We start from the raw sequence: 25,741 nt of genomic DNA, 5'->3' as shown, positions 1-25,741 counted from the left end.
CTTAAATAATTAATTCAAATTCACTTGTTTGTCAATACAAGTATTGGCGTTAATAATAAAGTTTAAATACTTTTATGTTTTTCATTGTAGTTGTACATGTATTACTATAAATTAGCGGCAAAGATTGAGATTATTTATGGGAGAGCTTTTGAACGCATAAACCCTACTCATATTATTTAATAATACCTCAGTCCCACCCCTTACCTATGCTATACATGTTAGAACAGAGAATTTCCTGTAATTAAAAATAATAATTGCTTCAGAAAACTCCTAATATCATTTGTAATTATACTGAAACTGTAAAATTTGATTAATCAAATAAATTAGTTTGTTAAAAAATTAAAAATATAATACAGATTAACGATTAATATAATACAGTAGAACATATAGCTATTATGTGTTACTATTTCATAGAATTTCATATTTATATCAAACTCCAATAAACTAATTAAACTCTAAATTTTAAAATAAAAATATGCATATTGACTAAAAAAAACTCAATAAAAAATCAATGAAATGTAACGAAAATTTTAGGATACCTCTGTATTGTCTCTAGTCAAGCGTGATAAAAATTCTAGGTTTTAAATAAAAAACACTGGCGATAATGAGCGTTTATGCCAAAATGTTTACACACTTATGAAGTGCAAAATATTTATTATCTTGGCGAATGATTTTCTCAAAATAATGACGCCGAGATCTTTCATTTCAAAAAAATGTCGAATATCAGACATCGTTACATAACTTTTCCATTATTGGATAATTTTTCTACATTTTATTATGTAATAAGATAATGAATTATACACTAATAAATTTAACATTTTATGAGAATATTTAGAAAAATAATTTTTTTTAATTAATGTTACACAATATAACTATCTATATTTGTACATTATGTAAAAAATATTATTATAATTAAATACAGTAGTATGGTTTTATCCCCACGAAATTAGGTCAGTTTTTTAGTAGAGGGCAAAGCGTCATACGAGTCTATTTATCATCAACCTGTAATGAAGACCCTGCCGGAACTAAACTTATCCGTACGTTACTGATTAAACTTAAATCTTTTACTGGTATTTCAAAGAATATCTAATTTATTTAATAACATATTCACGAAATCGGGCGATTGAAGAGTTTCTAAACATTCATCATAGTATTTAGTTTGACAATACTCAACATTGTAAGGCTTTACTGGGTTATAAGCAAGTAAAAAACAGGTGATGAAAAAATATGTATGTGGTAATTGACGGCAACCAATGCCAGAATCATTACTTGTGTGGCTTCGGCTTTGTTCGTGTATACTCGGCAAGCCGAAGATTTATATGAAGAGCTCGACGTAGTTTTGTTTACAGTGTGTGCACGCTGACGCAGTGGTTAGTTAGTTTTTGGTGTACGGGTTCGTGTTATCGTCGTTTGACGGCGCTGACAGACGCGTTATCAATTAATGTTTATTATGTTAAAAAAAAATTTCTTAGTTAAGAATAACTTTTAACGAAAGCTATTTTATTATAGTGTGTTCTGTTTTGAAGTAATATAGTTCAGTCGTGGAATTTTTTGGTTATAGCTATTAATCTCGAAAAACATTGAGTAGATAGTGCGCAGAACAGAACGTATTCGGAAATTTCAATGCTGGACAACTAAAAACGTACTGGTAAGTTAATATCATTTATGGTTTAAAATTTAATAGAAGCGTTGATAGAATTAGATAATAGTAATGCTATATAGATACTGTAGTTTTTGGAAAAAAATTGTTTTCAAATATTTTATTCCTACAACCTCTAGAGTATTGATAAGTAACCCTGATATTTTGCGAACATTAAATTAAATCTTGTTGTTTGTAGTGATAAATTATCGTTTGTTAACCGCTGTTTTTTTAGTAAAGAAATTTGAATTATTATATTATATATATTTCACAATATTTATTTAAAAATAATATTTTTAATTTTTTCATAACATTTGTATTTCTATTATTTATGAAAGCTAAAAATAGTTGTCTTAATCAAGTTTAAGTTTTTGCATATCAACTATGTTTATTTTTCTTTAAGATAATATCAAGGGTTGCTATGAATAAATTATTATTAAATAATTAAATATTGTTTTAAGTTATTTCTTTGCTTGTAAATTAGTATTAAGTATTCATATAAAAATTTACAAAATTTGGTTTTAACCTTTTTAAAATAGTTCTTGGTTGTGTGTAACATTTCTTTGAACCAAGTCAAATAAATTATCAACTATTCTCAATATTGGTAAAGTATTCATAAATTACTAAATTTGGCGAGAAATGTCATAAAAATATAGTTCCATCTAGAAATTAAGTGTGTATTATGATAATTAAACTACTGTATAGTAATCTTCATTTAATCTCTAATAACAATTTTATATATTTAATGGTATTTACGTCGTCTTTCAAAGAAAGGAAAGTTCTTGACGTTATTGTCAATCATAATTCATTATAATTATATTGTCTTTCAATAGTCCGTAATATGTTCATCCTAATGCGCTTATTATTATTGTTCATGTTTAAGGTGAGAGCTGGATTCATAAATTTTGAGAACAATTATAATTGATATTTTTAGTTCAACAAAAAAACTGGAGAAAGCGTTATCGACATAACATTATCATGTTTAAATCCTTATACTTTTTGTTGTTTTCGAGAAAATTAATTTTTTATGTAATGTGCGAATACGTGATTTTGTTATAAGCCTAACCGGTGCCATTTAAATATCACTGTAAACGTAATAAATTATAATAAAAAAAGGTTTATAAAAAAAAATTCTTTATAAGAAATTAAGAAAAATGACCATTATAAACTCATTAAAATTATGATGATGCAATAATATCCTAAGAAATTTTCCTTATTAGTATCAAACTTTTTTATTCGTTATGATTTACGTAAAATATTTTTTTATAATGACTTTATTAAACACATTTATAACACATTTCTATTGTGTTTAATGTTCTATAAATTCGCTGTATTCAATTTTATGAAATGCCAATTATATTTGATTATTATGTACAAATTAGTGTTGCTATTTTACTAAATGATAGTAAAATTAATTATGTGTTAACTAATTTACGATGTACCGCAGTATTCTTTGTTCCTGTTTGTGGTCTTTTAATCAAAAAATATTATTTTATAATTAAATGTATTGATTCAGGTAAAAATGTATTGTGTATTTAGAAAAGAAAGCAGCTTGTAATGAAAAAATAAATGGATTTTTTTATTGTTTCTATGGATGAATAGAGATGATTTGTTAAGTTATTTTTATAGGTATATTTACTTAAATAGTATAATTATTGTATTCAAAGATTCTTAAAAATATTTTATTCAATTTTACCAAGTTCTACAAATAAATGCGAGAACTTTTTTTTTTAAATATTATAACCTTATCAAAATATATTCGTTCATTTCAAAAATTCGACTTTCTGTTATTTCATACATATACTGATAAAATTGGTTGATATATTTTTATTTTTTTAATTTTCACACAAATATTGTTCAGCGCCTATTGTATTTTTAACGAAAATTCGTTCTATATAATTATTTTGCCCACGGAAGTTGTTTACTTTTTTCTGAATAAGAAAATAAAATATATTACATTGGGTTTTACTTGTACTACAAAAAATGTGTATTTGGGTCAAACTTATAAAATAACTTACAGTTTATAGTTTGGCTTAATAATTTTTCATTGATTTCTACCTGTCTATAGGCGTTTTTAATAGTTCTGTAAAATACATTCACGTATGTCTTATTGAACTAGTTATTCTTATATTTAATCAACATACAATAATGTCGCTAAGTATTTCTTCATATAAAATACCAGTCAATGTCATTAGGCGTATTGGTTAGTTATTTCAAAAAAAAAAAAAAATACAAAAATGCTTTTATTTATAAATAGTCATAATAAAATGTATTAAGTTTAGGGAGTGTATTTTTGTGTATCCAAGAAACAACAATTTTGGTAGCTCTAGCATTCAAACAAATTTGTGATTTATCAATATTTTAGAATATATTTTTAATTTAAGAAATAAATTTCTTTATCCCATCGCCATAAGTTTGATATATTATTAATATTTAATTTTAATCATTATAAATCTCTTTAATTGCCATTTTGAAGTTGATTGTACTGAGAATAATATGTTATAAGTGTATACAACTTCAATATGCATATATAGAATTCACACTTTATGTGTATTTTTGATGTTTAATGTTTTTGACGCCATTGATTTTCTTGTTAATACGTTTATAGTGATTTGTCGGTACTCTAAGGGTTGTAGATGTAAGTATAGGTTGCATTCTTAAATATGTCAGCAGGTGTTCGAACGACTATCCCTCAGAGTGAAGTCAATCCTTGTTGCCTCTTAACTTCTCTTTTCCGAGGAATTTTTACCGATAAATTAGATGCAGTGTATCGTTTTTGAATTAAATACACTTCGATTATTAGAATTATGTTAATGTTTGTGGGTGATACCTATTGTTTGAGTCTGTATAGAAATGTGATAAACTTATATTTGATAAACAGTATTAATACAGTTATTTTTATCCGGATAGTATTTATACTGGTAGATTATTTAGTATAATAATTTTATAACTCTAAAATGTATTAAAAGTGAATTTTAATTTTTAATATAATTAGGCGTACTTCAACACTTATAATTGGTGCCGTAGTTGTTTAATTTAATGATTTTGAGGTTCTGATACTCAATGGTGCACTGAATGTGTGTTCAGATCAATTTTAAAAATGTAGATTAAACAATTTTAGATGTGCGTTATTATTTTTGTATAAATTAATCATTTTTGATTACTTTAAAGTTACTTAATTATATCATTACTCGTTTAATTAATTATTGAAGTATAACAGCCTAAGTTTTGTGCTGTTCAATAAATAAAAATTAATGTCTATAAATGGAGTGATCATAATTTTTGTTTGTCAGTTAAATAGTATAAAAACTCAATATGTTTGATAATTTTTAGATATATTTTAATTTTAAATAATTCTATGATTACCTACCAACTACCAATTGCCTAGTGAGTAATTAATTATATTGCCATGTAGGTCAAATTAATATAACTTTAATAACTAATACTCACTAATTATTTAATTAGTTGCAATTTTTTGTTTACGTCGAGTTCTTTGAACTATTAATGGCTATTATTTTGATCATATAACCAATTTAGGTGTGAGGTATTTTTGTAGTCTCACGCAAGTCGAGTTCAGCTTAATTATTTTTCATTTTATCTGCCATTTGTTTCCTTTTTTAGCTTCGATGCGAAATTGAGAAGATATTTTTATGTATTTAATTTTAATAAGTGGTCAACGAATTTCCGTTATGGTAATGGTGATCATCTGATAGTAGTGATGATTTTTTTTATTGTTCTGATTACATCATAATAAATCATATATGTTTGAAGTCAACTTCAGTGTTTTGAAGATGATACCTGTAGCAAAAGTGATGAAATAAAAATGTACACTGGTTTAAATCATTAATAACGTTGTAGAAATTATTACGATCTTGTTTCGTAAGATTGTGAGTATCTTGGAAATGAAGCAAAGAAGAAACAAAGAACGTAAAAAATTTAGATCCTTCCACATAAGTAGTCAGATCAAGGAGGATGGGATTTGTGTACAACGGCGGTGCGTTTACGATGGTAATCTCAATGTGTTGCGTGCGCCTAAGGGAGGAGAGAGGTGGTTTAAAAATAAGAACAAAAAAATCCAGTTTTAATATTACCGACGTCCCTAGATAGAAATTGTACAGGACAATATATAATGTGCGTCTCAACTGCGTAGAAATGTGCGCCAACATCTGGTAAGCTACATTTCCCCTTAGTCGTTGTTATGTCACAGTTAGTGATTAAATCGGGTAATAACAATCGTGACACGTTGTAGGTGGAGAGGAAACCTAATTTACCCCTAGTTTATAGAACACTGGCAAAGCAAAACTATTCCGGTCTTACAAGTAGAAAATAATATTAAACACTGACTATGCGTTCAGTGTGCAGTACAAATCATTCACACAATCAAGACATGGTTGAAGTAATGATAAAAACAATAATTATTTTTATTCAAACACGATTTTGCAACGTCGGTATATGTTTCGTTCTATTTAAATCGCTTTGGGCGTCGTCAGCAGTAGCAGTTATGTCTATAATTTATATGGTAGCGCGATTTTTACACGAACCGAGATTTTTAAACTTATACAACACTGAGCTGGACAATTCGGTCTCTTTACAGCAGTTTTTTTCTTCACCATGTCTTGCGTATAATGATTGATTAATGGAGAACCGGTAGCAAACGATAGTGGGTGCTGTACCGTGTTTTCGCATGCAATGTGCGTATTGTATTTGTATAATTACAGCGCCAACGTTCATAATACTTTGTTTACATTTTTTAAAGTAACAGAAGCGTAACGAAAAAGACGTATGATGTTAACGACTTTTCCGGTATGTATTTACTATACAGTTGCATACAATCCGTCTACGAGTTCTAAAATAATGCCAAGAACACAGTCGAGCGTTTGGTCCAAACGGTTGTTTTTTATTGCTTTCGGTCGTCGATTGCCTCCGTCTAGATAATTATAAAATGACCATCTATCCCTATATAATGTTTGTGTGCTGGCTTCTTACGATGTGATTCTATTTTCGACCGTCTTAACAGAGCTTAAAATTGCTAAAGATTATTTAGAGTATTAAACATAAACCATACATAATATGCAGCTTTGCAGTATACCTAATTTTTTTAAGTTAATGTGGGTGGTATTTTTCAATAAATTTTCAAAAAATCAAACTATTTACTCAAATGGATTTAAATTTTTTAAATTTTAATTATTTGTATTTGCTTGATGGAAACTGTTCGTTAGTGGATTTTTAGGAACTATTCTGTACCCAATTTGCATTTTTGTGTTTAGTTTTACATGAGTCATAAACTTATGTTTTGGTAGAAATATGTTTTACTCCCACGAATAGATTTCGTGTGCTTAAAATATTTTAATACTGCCCATTTTATTGTAAAGTAATTTGATTGCAATTTTTTTTTTACTACTTCTTATTTTAGTCATAAAAACGAGATATATTCAAATTTTTTATATTATTTAATTTTCTCTCGTGTATATATTAGAAGATATTTTATTCACCTGATTTGAGGTTAATAATATACTGACAACGAATTCGTTCATCGATTAGTGCCATTTTTTTACTAAAATAGAAAAGCATTAGATTAAAAAAAACAACATCATCGTGATTCTTATATTGTTTAAATTACGCGCTAATATATTAGTGATCATATTTGCAGGGCACTCAAAAAAACATTATTCATTTTAGTTGTTCGCCAACGTCCTCCCAAGATAGTATTTAACACCTATTAGCGAACCCATTGGGTTTTTATGCCGCATGGCCATAATGTATATATTAAACTAAGTAATTAAACAATGATCCCGTTAAAATATTCCTGTTTGATTTAGATGAGATAATTCTCATTTAATAATTACATAGAAATTTCTTTTGACTGTAAGTTTGTTTTCATCCAGTTTCGCAACCGACGTTTATTAATAGCTCTTGGTTTTAAAACTTAATACCTACGAATAGCTCATGAATAACTCACGATGACTTGAACAATAAACAACTATAATCTCCAAAACATAATATTACATCTTTGTTAACTAGTAAATATTTATGAACGTCACAAATAAGATTTCCTATTAGGGCGATACATTTTAACCAAACAAAAATATTGTATTGGCATGTTAAAATGATTTACGAATTTTTAAGCGTCATATGAGCCTTAATTCTCCTAAATATTTAACAGAGTTGTTGTACAATTGTTTTCATACTAAAATCAGTAGTTTTAGATTACAAGTTGAACATGATATACAGTGTATAATTTCTTAGAGAGCCTACGTGGGCGACTAATAAGAAAATCAAATACTCACGTATCTGTTACAATTTTTGAAAAGGCTTGTTTTTTTGCTCGTCTCTGTCGCTGCAAAATACAGAAGGTCCGTAGTTTTAATAGGAAAACGTTAGCCTATGAGTTGAAAGGACATCCAATATACCTGTTGAGAAGGATTATTACAACATATAATAATAATGATAACTATAATATAAAGTGATAATAATAGAGAAGACGAGTACATTCAACACCAAGACACGTTCACATCACGGCACGTTAGCAGAAGTGTAAAAGAAAAATTGACGACATCGGGTCGACGGCCAATTGACACGGTGGAGTGTTCTAATCGAAAAGCATAAGTATATATAACAATCCGTGTATAATCATTATATATATATAAAGTAGTATTTGTTACCGTCCTTGTCGTCTATGCTTATATTTTCTATTGTAAGACATACTTGCATGGCTTTCAGCTATTTTATTCTTTTTTACCGCAGCACAGTTATTCGTTCAGCCTAACGTTTTTGGCGCCGCGCTTATATACTTGTTTTTCAGCTCATCATACCAACCTATAAAATCTTTAAATATTGCGAGGCGGCTTTAAAATTAAAGGTACAAAATGCCCACTTCGATATTTTTAGCTTAATATTTTCCTTATTTGACATGTGTTACTGCTTTCTCTATAATATGTACCAAATAACAACTGGTATTTGGTAGTAAATTGAAAATTTATGTGAGTAATAGATTTCATCTTAATGTTCAATTTTTTTTTTTTTTTATAAGAATTTATCACTTAGAACATACTTGGTCTTGAAATCCATCTAATGGACATGCCGCTCTGACACTTACAATATTTGCTTTCATCTTAAAAACGTAAATGTTGACATCTGCAACTACAATTGTATACAGACTACTTACTTATTTGTTCACTAATTTTCTCGTCAGTTTATTTTGTGATTTATAATCTCTATATTTATATATTTATTTAACATTTAACGATTTGGTATTTAACATCAATATTTAAAATTGATCTATAATGATTTATTTAAATTAGAACAAATTTTTAATAATATGGTTGCATTAAGTTTAAATGAATTACGTGGTAAATCAAAAAGTTTTAGACAGTGGTGATTAAATTAGCAATAATTTTCAATGCTCCCACTATAAATGTATTATTACTGATATTAGATTTTAAGTAATAAATTATAAAAGTATCGTGATTTTTAGTATAAAAGCATGGCATTCGAAAGTCAATTTGAACTAAAAGTTCAGATTTTATTATAATATTACTATATTATATTACTATAATTGTATAAACCATATACAAAACATTATGTCATAAAATTTTTATCTTAACAAAATAGAATCTAATTGCACCAAATTTTGAATTTTTATATAAGCTTTTTAAAGCTTATATCAAATATTATCAAGGTCATTTATATGAGAACATAAAGATTGATATCATATAGTTATGTGAAACAATAAATATAATCTATTTAACCTCAATAATTGATTATAATATTATAAATTATTATAATCTAATTCTCTCAAAGGTTTATTTGATCAGACTATATTTTGCACACGGCTTGAGTATAAGTGAATTTTTGCAACAATTATATCAAATAAAATTAACATATCATATTATTTAGAGTGTTCAGTAAGTAAGGAAACAAGTTTTTATTGTTCTAATTTTTTGTAACAACTGGCTTGTTTTCTTACTTACTAAACACTCTAAATAATAGGATAAGTTAAGCAAGATTTTTCAGTCGGACTAGAAAAAATATATATAAAATTAAGAGTAGTATGATAGGCATTTGGTAAAGATGTCAACTAAGTACTATCACGTACAAAATCTATTTGAGATTAGAACATATTAAATCCAGTATTTCATTATATGAAACGTATATTATGATATATGTTACAAATTGATAATAATTAATTCGGTTACAATTAGAAAACTTCTTATTCTTTTCAAATAAAATATTAGTTAGACAGTAAATTGCATTGTAAAATTCAAAATTCAATATAATAACGTTTAAAATAGTTAAATAATTGCCTAGATCAATCGTCTCATTCGAGTTTTATTCTATGATTAACTTAACCTAACTTATGATTTTGACCTTTATGAATGCAGAAATATAGTTGTCCGATTAGCCATTTTTGAATTACATATAGTAAAGGTAACAAGTGAATACTACTTCATGAATACTACATAATTATTAACATCACTAGGAAGGTTTAATTACAATCAATAATAGTTACTTATATGTGTTATTAAGTAATTTGTGTTGCTTTATAGTTCTACTTATGAGTAACTATCATTCGTTGATCATAAAACGATGTTTGATTTTAATTATTTTTTTAAATATTATTACTATTATCACAAATTAATTAAAGATTTCTATATAAAAGTATTGTAGGGACGTCATATAAAGGATGAGAACTTGGGAATTTTTCCCAGTTTAATTTTAAATGAAAACTGGTGCCGGTCAATTCATACTGGTACTGATCGGGACTTAATTTGAGCAAGCCCAATCCTCATTAAAAACCAATTCATAATAGTTTTAGAAATGTAGTGAAAATTAATTTTTATTGAATAAATAATACACTTAATATTTCATATTAAATCATTTAAAACATAAAATAAAAGAAACTCAATTTTTACAGTCTTTCTTTTTGTAATCATATTCCGATACACCATAGATACTTCAAATATATTTATATTGTTGTTCTATATTGTTAAATATAAAACATTGCATGTCCAACAGCCTGAGTCTCAAAATAAAATAAAAAGTTCTCCGATTATTTTGTTTATAATGTTTAAACCCTAGCTATTAAAATTATATTTTAAAATTGTTTTTGTGTATTTTAAAATCCTACAAACGAACGATTAAAGCGAAAAATTTTTAATTTTGTTTTTGATTCTGTTCCCAACAGTCACATTTGATATTTTTTGTTGAAATTTCTCACATAATTAATGCATGTGTTGAAATTATTTTGTTAAAAAGTTTTGCCTTGGTAATTTTTATATAAAGTGTAATAAGTTTGAGATGTTAGGAAATTAATATAAATTGCATAAAATGATAGACCAGTCACAAATTTGTCCTATTCTAGTTACATTTGAAATGAAGCTTCTGACGACTCTGAAGGTGCGACATAACCATCTTTGAAATGTTTTGAAAATAGACTACAAATTGTTTACATATTATTTATTTCAATAGAATTAAAGATGAAACTATAAACTTTTTGTTTTTGAACAATAACAGCGTGTAGTAATATTGACTTGAAAAATAAAATAACGTCTATAATTATAAATTTATTATACTATCATAAATATAAATATAAATATAGGGTGTTTAGTAAGTAAGGAAACAGGTTTCTATTGTTCTCATTGTTTGTAACAACTGACTTGTTACCTTAGTACTGAACACAGTTTATAATTTATTTTTACTCCTAAGTTGAATAAATGTTGTAGATCTTCACATCTATCATATGTTAAATATTTTTGATATTTTTTTCAATATCATTAGGATGAAGTGTAGTAAATGTTAACGAATTGAGTGATAGTAAATTCATTTTTTTCTCTTACATTATTTAGCAGATTTTATTTTAGATTGAATATTTCGTGTCGTTAAATGTTTTCATATTTTCATATAAATTCAAAATAAATGTTGTGCATTTTTTTTAGATAAATGCATTTACAATTATCATACTTCAGTCTATGTGTTTTATATTTATCAGTAGAAACAAATAAGTATTTTTCTTTTAAAATATCTTTGTACTCAATTTGAAGTGTCTTGTAAATTACGTCATCGGTTTTAATTATTTACCCATATTACCTAATATTATTTTGTTCCTTATTAGTAATTCATCACCGATTTAAGTCAAATTATATGATAATGACCTACGTGTATCAATAATGACTATAGTTTTCTAAGAAATCAATCTAATTATGGAAAAAATAGAAAACTAGTTACAATTAAAGTCAGTTTTACTAGAAAATCACTTACCTTCAGATCAAGTTTTTAGTTTACTAACAATCTTGTATGAAGATTTTAATATTTGAAAGGTTTTACAAATATTTTGTAATGTATTAATTGTAGTTAATGTAACATTACAAATGTTTTTATATCTGTAGTAAAAAAAATAAAATAAAATGCAAGATTTTCGTGAATAAGAAATTTCGCTAAAAACTAAAGGTAATAAAATGATTAAAAAATCAAAAATTAAAAATTAACTACTAATTTTTATCAAAGAATATAATTTTTATTATTGTGCATTTAGCTACGTAAAAGAAATATTTTATAGGTTAACAATATCTATAATTATCGGAATAACTGAATGATTGATTCATAATTTAGTCATTAATATTTAATTAATTGATTTATATAGTATCATAAATGTAAACTTGTATAGTGTGAATTGAATTTGTATATAACCTTCATCATGGTCATATTTTTATGAATTACCCATGGAAAATTGAACATAAAAAAGTTCTAAAAAAATTGGGACTTGGAATTTGAGTTGGTCATGATGACTGCAGACACGTCCAATACACTTCAGTGATGACGGTTAATACCTAGTGAATGAGGCCGGATTGTGAGTTTTAAGAATGATAAATTATTGTCATTAATCATTATTACTGACATTAGATTCGTAAATTATGTTTTCAAACACGATATATTTTCATGTAGAAACAAGAACGTTTTGAAACGTGTGTATGTATATAATTTTTTATATTCGTGTTGTGCGAATTATGTTTGTGCTACCTCGAGTTAAGTTATTAACACTAGTACATTGGATTGGTTATTTCGGATACTGTGTATTATCACCCAATTGCTCAAGAATTGTGTCGAATCAAAAATCGTTCATCTCTGTTTTCCGTGAGCACTAAAAAATAAAAGCAATTTACAATTAATTCGGTTATTAGAACGACGCATTACCCATCTAAGTTTCTATAGTCATTGTTAGTAAAGTAGTTTTGTGTCCTAAAAATAGTATGTATACAAATACCAAGTACGGTAAAAATAACATTTATGCGAAATCAAAAATAAAATGTTTTTACCGATTCCTTTCAATTTTTATGTCGTTTTTTTTTTTAGCTGCTTGTGCAGTTTCCCTCGGTTATTACTGATACTATAGGAGAACACGTATTTTAGGTACTTTAAACGTAAAAACGTGTTTCGACAGTTCTATTGGACTTCAAACGGTGAGTTTAGGTTTGCTTGTTTTGGTATAAATCAAGAAGGACGAAACCATAAGTTTCTGTAAAATGCAATGATATTAAATAAAAAACGATCTCTCAGGTGAAAACTATTTTCAACGCATTCAATATATTACATTGACATTTGTATTTAATTTCACTCGTGAAAGATATCCAAAATTTTAAGTTGTTAGATTTTGATTTATCTTTATATTTGGTACTTACGACGGCTGATTATTTAACACTATGTGATTAGAATTATTTTGTGCTTTCTTTTTTTTAATTAATGCCTACTAACTACTCCTTAAAGGTTAAACAGTTTAACGAGCTCTTAAAATTATTTTTTTACAATTAAAACTTTATTTTAATGTCTTAATATAACATATGAAAAATTAACTTATGAATAATCATAATATCATCATGATTGTTTCTTAATTTTGATAAAGTTGTATGATGAAATTCTTAAATAAACGTTTTGTATATCTTGGGGTAATATTACCAGTGAATGAACAACGTTGAGTTTTAATTATAAAAATGTCTAATCTGACTGTAATAATGTGTAGTTAGCAAAGTAATTACAAAAAAGAAAACATCTGAATTAATTCAACTGTGTTACCACAATTTTTGATACAATATCATTAACAGTTCATTGAAAATTTCAAATTTTTATCATACAACAATTAATTACAATTTTTGTGTGAGTTGATTATATATTTTTTTACATTTTAATTATATATATTATATATTCCAGAGAACAAATAATTATTAACTTTATGTGCGTGGCATCAAAATATAAATCAACAAAGATCATGAAAAATGATAAAGTCTTAACTATTCATTCACTGGTTAAGTCACTATATATGAAATCGAATTAGAGAAAAGTACAATAGAAAAATGTTTAATTAAAGTTGTTATTTTTTGATTTGAGAGACATTAAACATTCGATTGGTATTTAAATGTTGTTTAAATTTTGTTTCTGACACGTCGTGTTACCTTGCAAAAAAAAAAAAAAATTATTTTATTTGATAACTTAATAAAACTTAACTTATTTTTTCACTAAAATGTTTGCTTTTATTCTAATGTTGTCGAGAAAGTAAAATCGACTGTTTGTGTTCTACGACTACATTTTGAGATCCTTATTTCTTATTCACGAGACTGGCTAGGAAGCTGCTGTACTTCTAGTCGTGGGTATATTCAAGTAATAGCAGGAGATCAACATTGCGTAAATGTGTTAACAATTGTTTTGCGCTATAGTTTTTTGGTGTGGTCAGGGACGTGATTGGCTTGGCGGTTTGCAGTGTTACGGGACTGGCCTTACGAAGTTCAATCAACAACCTAATACATTTACGTTGTATATATTTAGTATATTTCATAGTATACGCTCCGTTAATCTCCAGGAACTATGTGACAGACTAAACGACATCTTCGCCTTTACTCCTCGTACAAACACACACACACACATACGCGTCTTACGTCTGTGGCCTCGAAACCAACCGGTTGTGTTGCACATAACCTGAGGCTGCGGCGGTGTGTGCTGCAGTAACGGTGCTGTCCGATTACCGGTCCATGCAAATACAAACCTTCCACTCTTTCGCTCATCACTGACGCTTACTCCCTCGCTAAGCGACCGCGTTAATAAATAAAATAAATATGCGTATTATAGTTATCGGATTAGTCTATCAATATTGACTAATCTAAACACGCTATCTGTTAAACTCGCGTACCGCAATTGTACTTTTTCACGCATCTCATCTAACTATTTTGACTTTTATGCGTTCCTATCGGCCACTTAAATCGTTTGAGATCTTATTTAACAATGAGATTATTAAAAAAAACAAAGATATTTCTCTTATCGACAGTTTAATCTACGACAATTATTATCAAAGCTTGCACAGAAAAATATACTGACCAATTGTTATTTCGCCGTCGAGCATCTATTGTCTGCTTAAGAAAACTATCTTGAGCTCCACCGGCTTGCCTTCACATCTCCGAAACAAACTCGATATTTCAGCTGTATATTATTGTCTGGCTCGTGAAAAATTTACGGATATAATACAGACGCGACTATAATTTCATAACGGATTAGTTAGTTTGTCGATAATTTATGGATCTGGGTAAATTTTTATAAAATACCCTAAGGATGGCGACGACCTTAAAAAAGTGCATAATTTCAAACTATTTGGAAGAATTCATTGTCGATCGTCGGACCGCGGAATGCAGGTCATACCGTTCAACTTTTCTATCATTCTCGACAACCAATCATTATGCGTTGGCATTATTATAGCCTCGTGAGTTGTACACACATAACATAATATAGTACCACCGCAGTCGCTACCATAGTGGTGGATTTATTGAGGATTTTTCTACACGCATATCATGCACAGATAAATAATAGGTGGAATATATATTTATTTCGGGACCCAAGAAAGATGTAGCATTATTATATACGTGCATGTAAAAAAAAACAAATTGTTATCGCTTCGATTCTTAGAGATCCCCGTAGTTTATTATTTGCCCGTAAATTATAGATAATAACACTAAAAATTGGGTATCGGTATTTTCTGAAATTATTCGTATATTTGTTGTTGAAATCTGAAAACGACTGTGAAATAGCCATTCGGCGCAAACTATCTAGTGTATTCTATTCGGTTATCTTTCAAAAGTGTCGCTACTGCCTTTGGACAAATGGTACTTGAACTCAAATTGATAGCTATTGTTTCGTCTGAGAAAAAAGATCATTAATGTGCATGTCCATTTACATTTTCTTCTGTGTAATGTAGTTTTGAATATTTTTGTTTCAGTCTAGTTTTTTAAATCGTGTGACGTCGCCTAAACCGCAGTTCAACCTGATTATTTTTACCGCCGTGACGTACCTAAAATCTAGACCATTAGCGCAAGACAAATCTATCTGAAAACAGTTGGCACATTTTTGACGATCAGTTCCCAAAGTCTGATGCCTTTCTTTTGCAAACTAAAAAGTTTTTCCTCCTGACGCTATTATACTCAAATTTTAGACACGATAAAGTGACACAACAAATATAAAGTCGATGAATGAAAGACACAATGACTATTCATTATTCAAACTCGCCGAGAGTAGCCGAAAGATTGCTCCCAGGACCAGTGACTTATGTGTTTCTTAGGATAATTAAATAATGAAAACAACCCAATGAGTTGAATAATATTTACATCTATCGAGTCATCACATTAGTGTATCAATGTGTGCGCAACTTGTATTCTTATGTTTCACTGGACACTCTAGTGGTTTTTTTTACATCTGCACAAAATGGATTTTGCGTTACACTTTATAACTGAACTTTTATTTAAACAAATGCAAAGCCGGTAGAAAACGCTCTGTTTAGAAAAAAAAAAAAAACTGGCGTTTCCCCAGCATATAAGGACACGCCTATAGTTAACGGTAGTAATAGCCGATAAATATGTCTTATTGCGGTCAAACTGTCGTCTGTGACATTCTCGCGGATGACCGCTGGCAGTTTACATTTTGGCGTTCATTTCAATTTTCCTGTAGTAGAATTCAAAATAAGTTATGATTTCCACATACATACGCACACACTAACTTATGTATTGGATCACCTTTAACAGCTGTTGGTACTTTAATTGCTGTAACGCATATTGACTTACAGCGTTTGACTAGCATAACATATAGCGGTGCGCTTCTTAAAATGAATTACAAATTATTGTGTTCAGTAGCGGTCAAGGTCAATACAATACATAAACATGTATTTATTATATTATTATTATTATTATTTATCTGTTTGCTTCGCTGCAGATATAATTATAATAATTCAATTACATACAAGAATATGTGTAAGTATTGGCGGCCAAGTTTAATGACTGATAGGAATTTGTGAACGCGATAAAAACTGGTTTTTCTGAAACGCCAACTAGTAGGAACGTTTCAATATCTCGGTTATTGTTTTTTAATCATATTCATTACTGTTAATATAGGATGTTTTTTTCTTAAGAAATGGCTTCCTCCTAAGGGAATTGCTGCTGCGCTGATCGACATACGTTATTTGTATGACATAACAGAAATCATAGAACAGAAATAAATGACAATGGCATAGAAACTGTCCAAAGAAAATATTTCATCTTAAATGATGTTATGTGTTGGCCGTAGTCATCGTGTGCATGCTTTGAGTACACGCCAACGTTAAGTTTTTTTGTACTTATTTTAGTTTCGTCTCACTTCGACACGTGCGATCACAGGAAAAAACACATTTGCTATACTTGTGCCGTGTTCTTGTTGGGACATAAACACAATCAATAGAAACTTTATGCTCGTGAAAATCTACTTTTATGTCGGGCCGAATGACTTCATTTAGTTCTGTTGATCACTTGAGTTTACGGTACTGTTAAGGATCACTTCATACGGAGCCTTCCGAGAAATGTACACGATGGCACCTCTAACCTTTTGACGGCGATTCGTGTTTAGGACTGATGAATTCAAATCAAAATGATATCAATAGATTAATAGAAACCGATCTATGGAAATAAACCCACAGAATTCATAATTTATTGCAACTGTTAAAAAATTCTGTGGAATTTTAACAGTTTTATTTTGTCTATTTAAATTGAATAAAGAACGTAAACCCACTTTAATTTGGGTTTTTGTGTCCAGTTCGTTTGTATACGGAATATACATATATTTATATACTTTAATTCTAGGCAACGGCTATAAAAGTACAATATATATATTTTTATAGCCGCTGTTTAGAATTTTGACAGTCATTCGTATTAAGAAATTAATTTTATTGACACAGCTATTGAACACGCCCGACATTGAAATTGTCAGTCGTTCATCCGTTACAAATCTGTGTTTTGTTTAATGTAAAAACTAAATGTTTGAAGAAAAAAATTTTATTCGTGTTTAAAACACTGAATTCTTAGTCAAAGACTTAAGGTTAACGGTTTGTTATGGGCGGGGTGACTGCATTCCCCGTGCTCAAAATTGTAATTAAATATTCAAATCTCAATTTTAATTGGCGTGTCACAATAAGTGTAAAGGAATATTTTGTCGGTCGTATTTAAAAGTTCGGATGTAACGACACAAGGTCTTGTATTCTTTGAATATTTTTTCGCCGTGGTGTTGCAGTAACGAAGCGACGAAAACTCATATTACTCGTTGAAGTGTATTTAATAGAATTATATACAATTCAGGTGTCGTACAATGTCACCGGCAACATACGCGATAGTCTGGTGTATGCTTAACGATTAGAACAAAATCTGAAAGCTTACCATTCTTAGGCGTGTGTAACTGAGCACCGAAAATACAATGAAAATAGTGTCCATATACGTGAATATTTGATATTAATTATTCCCATGTAAAATTCAATCGTTGCGCAAACCGATTGTACGTATAATGTTCAAGGATGAGATAAACATAATGGGTGTTGTGGGTAACCAAATATAATAGCGAATATGTTTTTAACAATAAAAGTTAAATGAAAACCTAACGTCTTCAAAACGTACCGTGCAGTTTTTTTGATATATTGTTATTATAATTGCAATATCAACACTATAATTATTGTAAGCATATGGGTTAAGTTTGTATTTTTCAAACTGTTATTCTAACGATTTCCCAACGATAAGTTCTCATGATTGTGTTTGCTTCAGACTATTTTAAAGCGTCCGTCTTTCTAAATAAGCATATGGAATATTTGGCACATAATTTGAAAACAGATTGAATAGTCTCAAAAAAAAAAACTACGAAAAACGGTGCGCGCATTAAAATAAACGCCAGAAAATATAATAAAAAAACATTTATACGGGCAATTAAATATTAATTTATTTTCTTTATTGTATATGTATGCAACACGGACAACCGTAATTATAGGTCAAACTGCCGGTGAATCTTAAATGTTTTAGTGTCTACTGAAACCGACCAATAATATTGTTGGCGCGGAGTCTCCGAACGGAACCGTCTCTACGGTACGCTGGAGCACTGCTCATGTCAAGCAGAAATCGTGAGCTCCGGTAAATCCGCCAACGCGCTGGGCTTTCTTTATTGCACAATATCGAATTTCAGTGATTGTAATCACGAAAGCAAAAACATTTATGTCCATATGATAGCTGAGCTCTGTCCTTGAAAGATGATCACGTCTGCGTCTTGTTTGATAATTGATTTTTAAAATTTTATTTCAACTCGTCGCCGGATTCAAGATTTTTTCAACAGAATTATTACCGAATGACTTTAAAACGACGTTGGACTGAACAAGTAGTTGTGTGCCAGTCGTAATTTATTTAAATGTCACTTATTTAATTTGTTGTAAAATTGTGTGACGTTGTTTGAAATCGTTCAACTCTAAACAGAAATAAAATGAAAATGGTAAATCCTAATAAAGTGTTCTTTGCGTTTGTGTTCAAGGTTTTTCTATTGCGTTTTTTAAAGTTCCATCCAATCGTTTTTGCATCACGGTCCGCTACTATGGTGTAGTTCAATAGTGATTTGTTTTTGTGTTTGTACACATCAAACCTTTTACATTGTAGTCGTATTATTTTTCCTCGGTTGGTATGACCAATGTAGTTTTAAGTACACCTACACGGCTTCGCGTATTACAACTATTATAATATCTACAATGTACTACTGGTGATGTTACACTTTGTGTAATATAAATAATATATTATTATGGTACTGTTGTTATTGGCGAACACCCGAAAAGCCATCGAAACGGAACCGTACAGGGCTTCTCATAATTTACCATTTTTTTTTCCCCGGACAAGGTCAACGCGAGCCTTGTTGACGTTTACCATTACATATTTTCATTCGAAAAGTGTGTTGATAGATGTAGAAATCTGGTCGCGATCATCTACACTGTTGCTTTATTTGTACACGTGTTTTGTAATAGGTCATTATTACCGCGGTCGTCAAAAACGTACGAATCTCGTTAATTTATTTTTTACATAACGTCGTCGCCGTCCTTTTTCACATACGAAAAACAACTTCCGGAGCATTTCTATTTACAAGACAGCACAATGACTCAACGAATATTTCATGAACATATAATATACACACAGTTTAGCGTTTTAACTCGCACATTCGTGTGTAAATTGGATTTTGCTTTACTTTTGTGCTCTTTACCACGGCACCGTCGTCTCTATAAATTACACTACGTGTACATTAGTGTTTGGAGGAGTCGTTATGACTTAACAACGTGTGTCACGACTACGTCTTTTCTTGCGTGCTCAGTACAGAATACCGCGGTATAGTAATTATCGTGTACCGTGTGTATATAAAGCGAAAAAACAAGACATGTTTATACAGTGTTTGTGTCGAAGAAACGGCTAGGTGGTCGGTCAACAGAACCGTGTTCTTCCACCGGCTGTCCGTCGGCCAGCGCATCTGCCGTAGGTAACTAGCGCATAAAATACAGTAACCCATTAAGGCGGTTTTACGGTTTCACGAATTTTTACGTAAAAAAAATGTGGACATTTCTGTGATCCGAAAATAATAATTGGTTGACCCAAATAAAAAGTGCCAGTAGCTAGCTGCGCGTACATTTTCTTGTGTGATACTGCCGATGATATCTACCGAACGATTTTTGTTTTATTCAGACAGTTGATAACGACATACACATGCGTCGTGTTATTTGTCCAATGGGTAGTAATTATGTTGTTTATAAGTCGAGTCGTTATGGCCGCAGTGTGGTGTCGCCCTAGTGTTTTACGTATAACTGGTTTTGTTATTAGGCGATTGGGAGTTCACGAACTTGTGTCATAAGTAATCGCACTTTACTGCTCTACGAGTTCAATTATTTGTTATTATTTTTAATTTATTAGCCGGGCGTGTAAACTTATGACTTTTTAGCATGAAAATATTGAAATTGAGGGCATTCCGTAGAACTCCAGGCAACATGCGCTGTGTTTTATGTAACACGCGTACTTCAATTTCGTTAATGATGGGAAACTTCCATCGCGTTTATAATAAACTATTTATTGCTTGCCATTAATGTATACGGCATTCCCTTGATAGGTGATATATAATATTGAATTGGGATTTGTAATATCGTTTTAACTAGTTGTTGTCACTTTATTATCGTTATTATAATAATTTTCATAGTATTTCTGAGTACGCTTATAGAAACTGTGAAAAATGTTTGTGCAAACATTTTTCAATAGCTTACCGGAAAAAATTTTTTTAATTTATTTTCATCTATTAAAACGTTTACAGTTTGAAATATATTTAACTAAATAATTGTTATTTTATCCGTTCATATAATTTTAGTTGTTCGCAAACGGTTGCAATTATTTGCACATGCAAGTTTGACATTTCAACTTGACATTTACACGGTAAATTACGAAACATTTTATTTTATTTTTGAAATTATCGCCTTTATTGAATGTTATGTCAGTGAATGTTGTTTTTAGGCTTATAAAAACATATCTCGGTTAAACGTCTCATTAATGTCAATTTTTCTCCTTGTGTTTACAACAGTTTTCATTTTCATTACATAATATCAGTTATAATTATTGTCATGTGATATCCTTGTAGGGTATGCATATAAAAGTATAAACAAACATGTACAACTAAGTACTTACGTACACCCTACACATTGAATAATGCATGCAATACTAATATGGTTCACACGTGCACAGTTGCACAGTAGCAAGGTACATAAGATAAAACTTGAAGATAATCAAATTTAGAAGTATGCTTATATAATTATAGGGAAATATATATACAGTCAGATTATAACAATTGGCGCATTACTTATTTCTTGTTTTTTTTTCAACAAATAAAAGAGAAAAAGAAGTTCCGCGACTAAATACAATTACCGGTAACTACTACAGAACAAAATAGCTCAGCTTATTATTGAACAATATCTAATTTGAATCGCACACAATTCGTAGTTAGTTAATTCAAAATGATAGGTGGACTTATCATTTTAATTGCAATACTTCACAAAACGAGCAGTTCATTTGTTAAAAGACATGCATTCTACATATTTTTTTTTTCAATTTTTATTTATTTATTTCCAAAAAAACACATAACAATTGCTGAAAAAAAACGAAAAAAATCTTCTTTAGAAGTTACTAAATAACTAAAATATTTTTTCCGCTATTTTTTAATTAATTTTGGACTAGACTAGGAATTATTAAAATAGCGTATAAATAATTTTTTTTTAACATAATTGTGGTGTTTTACATTTTGTTTTACTATTTGGCATAATTTATGAGCTTTTAACAAATTTATAAGGCATTAACTTTATGCCGTTGAAAATGCCTTCTTTTAATACTTATACGATTTCAAGATTAATTGAAATATTCAATCAGACGTGTAGGATGTCACTATTAGTTAATAATTCAACGGAAGAGGTCGTCTACCTCGTTTGATTCTACCACGGTTGACGTTGTGCCCACTCATTTGAAGTAGATAATTATCAACAAATAAATCAATTGTGATTAATGAATATAGATTCATAAACAAAATTAAACTTAATTCATTCTATTTGAATATTACTTTTAAATTTTTTTTTCGNATTAAACTTAATTCATTCTATTTGAATATTACTTTTAAATTTTTTATTCATGCAGGCTAAAATCTTGTAAAAGTCAGTAATTTATCATTTTATGCTAGCTAATTTTTAACGCTATTGTATTTCTAAAGTAGTGAGTACTATGTTTATAACGTTATATTGTTGTAGCATATAATATTTACTACAACATAATATTTATATGTTGTGGTGTTCAATGGACCATGTTTCATAGACCTTGTGATGTGGGAAAGGTGCACCCGGTCATTGGTGGAAAATCATTACGTGGAAAGTTAAATTTTCTCCGGTTATAAATTATATATAGAATTTCTTAAGAACATAACGATTGACACCATGTTTCATCTTTTTTATATGACACTTGACCGTATCGCGACGAATTTAGGTTATCATGACATTTTTTAGTATTGATAAATACCTCCACTATTATTTTTAATGGGCATGTTATATTTCACTCGTGAGTGCTATCAATCAAAACGCGTNATGACATTTTTTAGTATTGATAAATACCTCCACTATTATTTTTAATGGGCATGTTATATTTCACTCGTGAGTACTATCAATCAAAACGCGTATGGCACATGCTAATGAATACGACCACTGAAAGTTCTTCAATGGGCCCCTCACGTTTTTTTTTGTTTTTTTTTTTTTTAATGTCCACCTATTATGTTCATGGAGACATTAAGTGTAAAAGTTATGTTTAATTCGTAATTATAAAACATACTTTGCCGTTGTAAGTAGAACAGTGCGGTACAAGGTCATTTCGTGTACGGATAGAATTAAATATAAGAGATTGATGGCCCTCGAGTAACAATATGAGATCCATCGAGTGGTCTCCTCTCAGCATTCGACGTATGTGTTATAAAGTGTCCCGAAGCACTTTGCATGGCGCGAGTTGTTGTGCTATAAGAAATGTACTGCCGTTGTGGGATACCTGTGATGAGGAATGACCTGGAAAATATAAAAAGTCAGAAACACATTGTAAGAACTTAATATTATAGAGGGAAAGGTTTATTGTTGTATTGCATATAGATATGTATGCATTGGATATTGTTTAATGACTTTTATTGTCTTCCGACTCCGTACAAAGAGTTTAGTTCCTGAGTACTATTAAAACATTTTTAGCAATTATTACTGAATTTTTAATACTCTAAAATATGTAATTTTAAGTTACTTACACTCTTCTTTATTGTGATATTTAAAATTATTTTATTTTTTCAGTTGATCAGATGATGTCGTCCATGAAACCGGCTCCGCTACAGTTTGTAAAGCTGCAAACTTCATCTGATCGTTACCGATCGGCTCAGGAGCAGCAGCTGAACAAAGTAGCGATAGCCAAACCAAAAAATAAAGAATTTGATGCAGATTGGCAATCAGTAAGTATCTGTCGCTCCTTTTTGTTTTTTTACACTACAACATTTTTATGGTAAATGGTTTTATTTTTTATGTCACATTAATTCATAGTTTTTTCACGTATGAAGCTAAATTATCTGTAGAATGGTACTAATTAAAAATTCAGTGTAGATAGCTATTAATATTTGCATTTTTACCGTGATTTGGTTTGATATAAATAAATTTGTTTAAAATTTATAAAAAAAATCATTATAAATAATGAAATTACAAAGCATAGTTAAATAAAAATAAATCACTGAAAATTATTTTTCATTTGTATTTTTATTTTTTAATCTTATCATTTGCAGATAAACACTTTGTATATAATAATTTAAAATAAAATGACGCAACTTAGCTATGTGTAATCTGTTTGTCTAAGATTTTAATAAGTGGTGTTCAAGTAAAAAAAAAAGCCGAATAGTAACATAAATTTAATCTTTATTTAAATACCATACCTTACCATTTGTGTTTTTCTTTTGTACTTAAATAAATTTATATTGACATGCAATTACCTGACTAAAAATTATAGACTATTCTGTGATTACGTTACATTTTAAGAAATAATATTCATATTCTACGATAATATTCAACACTGATTGTTCACTCAGTTTTTCAAATTTTTAATGTGTTAACTGTATGTTTTATCTACCAGGACTTGGATAATTGGAAGAGCAATCGAAGAAAACAACAAGAACATATCATTGAACGATTAGTAGAAGTAAAAAAATTCGAAACTGATCGGCTTGATGATGGTTTCCGAAAAAGAAGCAAAACATTTAACGAAATGATACAAGAAAGGTAAGGTGTATCAATTCTTGTAAAATTACACACAACCAGCTTATTAAATTTAAGTAGTAGTACAGACTACAGTGTTATAATTTTTTACTTTTCAAGATGTTATTATGATTGCGCATACAACTATTATTATAGTTGCGTTACTGAAGGAAAAATTTACTTTATACATAATAATACTTGAACCTCTAACTTAATAGGAATGTTGGTAGTATTTACTGCTTGTAGGAAACCTGTTCGCGATGGCATTATTGTAATTAAAATTCATTATTTTCCTAAATATTTATAAATTATGTAATTGTGTAACTCATTTTAAGGGCATTCATAGCTAATTTAATTATACAAGTTATTATCGAGTTGAGATTAATGGAATAGATTTATATATATATATATATCAATAGATTCTATCCTATTGTTTCGTTGGATTGTATAGGACAAAATTCTCTGGTAATTTATTGCATTTTTGTTTACTTACAAACTTGTCGCATAACTTTTGAAAAAATTGTAACGGCCAAGTTTACATTGTGTAGTACTTCCTACACGTTTACCATAAGCATAGATACAATCGATTATTGTTGTCTTGTTATGAGTTGCATGCGGTAATACAATCACAGTGTTTCCTAACTCAGTGTCGTAATAACAAATTATTCTTCGTTTAATTCGAATTATACTTTTATTTTGCACTGGTCAGTGAAAGTCTCATTTTTTCATGAGAAAATATATTTTCGACTAAGAAACTTTTTTTATTTTCCCAATTGGATGATCAATTACAGACATAGTTACATATCTTATTTAGATGTTATTTATTTTAAAAACAGACCAAAGTAAATTAATAAAAACAAACGTTATCTATTCTTATGTACGGGTTGTTGCATTCCATTGATTTTTTAACAATTGTGTAAATGTAGGCGGACAGTCAATAATATAATAATAGTGAGCTGTTGTGTATGCGAATATCT

At 29.1% G+C, this 25,741-nt stretch overlaps 1 protein-coding gene across 1 annotated transcript; it reads left to right on the top strand.

Annotated features, from left to right (window-relative positions):
• The first annotated feature begins 1,360 nt into the window (after positions 1-1,360).
• Positions 1,361-24,809, top strand: LOC126908870 (uncharacterized protein CG43427-like). The gene is made up of 3 exons (XM_050691189.1): positions 1,361-1,648; positions 23,820-23,974; positions 24,643-24,809. The coding sequence occupies exons 2-3, from the start codon at positions 23,828-23,830 to the stop codon at positions 24,790-24,792; spliced, it is 297 nt and encodes a 98-aa protein (XP_050547146.1). The 5' UTR covers positions 1,361-1,648; positions 23,820-23,827; the 3' UTR covers positions 24,793-24,809.
• Positions 24,810-25,741: the final 932 nt, after the last annotated feature.

The sequence above is a fragment of the Daktulosphaira vitifoliae genome, unplaced genomic scaffold, assembly GCF_025091365.1.
Source record: "Daktulosphaira vitifoliae isolate Bord-2020 unplaced genomic scaffold, ASM2509136v1 Scaffold_26, whole genome shotgun sequence".
Taxonomy (NCBI): Eukaryota; Metazoa; Arthropoda; class Insecta; order Hemiptera; family Phylloxeridae; genus Daktulosphaira; species Daktulosphaira vitifoliae.
The sequence above is the reverse complement of the archived record's forward strand: the minus strand, read 5'-3'. Positions and strand labels throughout refer to the sequence as shown.

Excerpts from the sequence above, each read along its gene's own strand:
- LOC126908870 (XM_050691189.1), top strand. The coding sequence starts at position 23,828 with ATGATGTCGTCCATGAAACCGGCTCCGCTACAGTTTGTAAAGCTGCAA. Across the intron at positions 23,975-24,642 it reads TTGATGCAGATTGGCAATCA|GACTTGGATAATTGGAAGAG; the intron begins GTAAGTATCTGT and ends TTTATCTACCAG.